The sequence below is a fragment of the Choloepus didactylus genome, chromosome 25 (genome assembly GCF_015220235.1).
Source record: "Choloepus didactylus isolate mChoDid1 chromosome 25, mChoDid1.pri, whole genome shotgun sequence".
Lineage (NCBI taxonomy): Eukaryota > Metazoa > Chordata > Mammalia > Pilosa > Megalonychidae > Choloepus > Choloepus didactylus.
Genome location: NC_051331.1, coordinates 3,068,163 through 3,069,998, shown reverse-complemented (window position 1 = coordinate 3,069,998; position 1,836 = coordinate 3,068,163). Strand labels below are relative to the sequence as shown.

The window sequence follows — 1,836 nt, the reverse complement described above, 5'->3', positions numbered from 1 at the left end:
GCTGGTGTGGATGGAACATGGGAGAACCCAGCTCAAAGGGCAGAGAGGAGAGAGATGAGAGTGGAGAAATAGTAGGTCCCAGATATGTAGTGTGTCTGGACCATCCCTTTCCATAAGAGGCTTATCTAATCCACCTGGAGATGTTGAGTAGGCAGTTGGCTCGACCATAAAGATAAGAACCTGGGAGTTGTCTGTGTATAGATGGTAGGTAAAGCCAAAAGATTGGATAAGACCGCCAGGGAGGGGTAAAAATAATGACATCCAAAGATTTTATGGTTTTAAAGGCTGCTTTGTGTTCCACTGTGTGAATGAACCACTGTTTAACATCCCTTTATTAATGGCTTACATAATGCACTGCAATCATAAATGAACATCCTTTCATTGGCACAGATGTGGACTATGTCCCAAGGGAATCATCACAATTTTTCTGGGCAGAGTTTGCCGAGGAAGGTCTTCTTCATGGCGCTCTTCAACTCCTTGTTTCTGAGGCTGAAGATGATGGGGCTCAGGAAGGGGGTGAGGATGGTGTAGGTGGTGCCCATGAAGGCCTCTCCTTCCAGAGATTGGGGGCCCTTGGGCTTGAGGTAGACGACAGAGGCGAAGCCGTAGTGCACAACCACCACAGTGAGGTGGGACGCGCAGGTGGAGAAGGCTTTACGCCGACCCTCAGCCGAGGGGATCCTCAAGATGGTGGCCACAATGAAGGCATAGGAGAGGAGGATGAGGACAAAGCAGCCCAGCAGGGCTGTGATACACACCAGACCCACGCCCATGGCCACAACTGGCACATTGTCCCCACAGGCCAACTTCAACAAGGGTGGCACGTGGCAAGCAAAATGGTGGACCTTATGGGGGCCACAGAAGGTGAGGTGGAAAATGGACATTGTCACCACCAGCCCCATGATTGAGCCACCCGCCCAGGACCAGGCCACCAGGCAGGCACAGCCACAGGGGCTCATGAGCACATTGTAGCGCAGGGGGTAGCAGATGGCCACGTAGCGGTCATAGCCCATGACGGTGAGCAGGAAGGAGTGGGTGAAGCCGAACGTGAAGGAGAAGAACATCTGGCTGGCACAGGCCATGAAGGCGATGGAGTGCTGCGAGGAGAGCAGGTCAGCCAGCATGCGCGGGATGATGGCGAAGGTGTAGAGGATCTCGGAGATGGAGAGGGTGCACAGGAAGAGGTACATGGGCATGTGCAGGCTGTGCTCGCTCCAGATGGTGGCCATGATGAGCAGGTTGCCCAGCAGCGTGAACAGGTACATCAGCAGGAAGAGCAAGAAGAAGGCAGGAAGCAGCTGGTGCGGGAAGGTGGAGAAGCCAATGAGGATGAATTCAGACACTGAGGAGCGATTGTCTCCCTGCATCGTGGCTGTGCCTGGGGGAGGGTGGACAGGGAGAGATCAGCCTCTGTGTGGGGGAAAGTCATCAGCTTCCACCATCCAAGGATCATAGAAGGGCTGCCACTGAGAAATGGTAACATCTGACATTGATTGAGCTCCTTCTCTATGCATTATATAAGTTAATTCTCTCATCAACCTAGTAAGGAAGGTACATTTGTTTTTAGCAAAAGAAAAGAAAAAAGATGAAGCAAATATGACAAAATGCTAATAACTATTAAATAGAGATTATACATCCATGGGCATTTGTTATACTCTTCCTACTATTCTTTGACAATTCCCATAATAAATAGTAAAAAAATGAAAAATAAAAACCTCATGATCCTATAGTTTATTTTGTTTTGTTTGTTTTATAAAGGTAGACTTTATTTTTAGAGCAGTTTTAGATTTACAGAATTGTGCAAAAAATACAGTGTTCCCATAAACCACCACCACT

The 1,836-nt window shown here is 48.9% G+C and overlaps 1 protein-coding gene across 1 annotated transcript; it reads right to left on the bottom strand.

The window, feature by feature from the left end:
* Nucleotides 1-416: 416 nt before the first annotated feature.
* On the bottom strand, nucleotides 417-1,367 carry LOC119520586 (olfactory receptor 10H1-like). The gene has a single exon (XM_037818532.1). It carries the CDS (start codon nucleotides 1,365-1,367, stop codon nucleotides 417-419), a length of 951 nt encoding a protein of 316 aa, XP_037674460.1.
* Nucleotides 1,368-1,836: the final 469 nt, after the last annotated feature.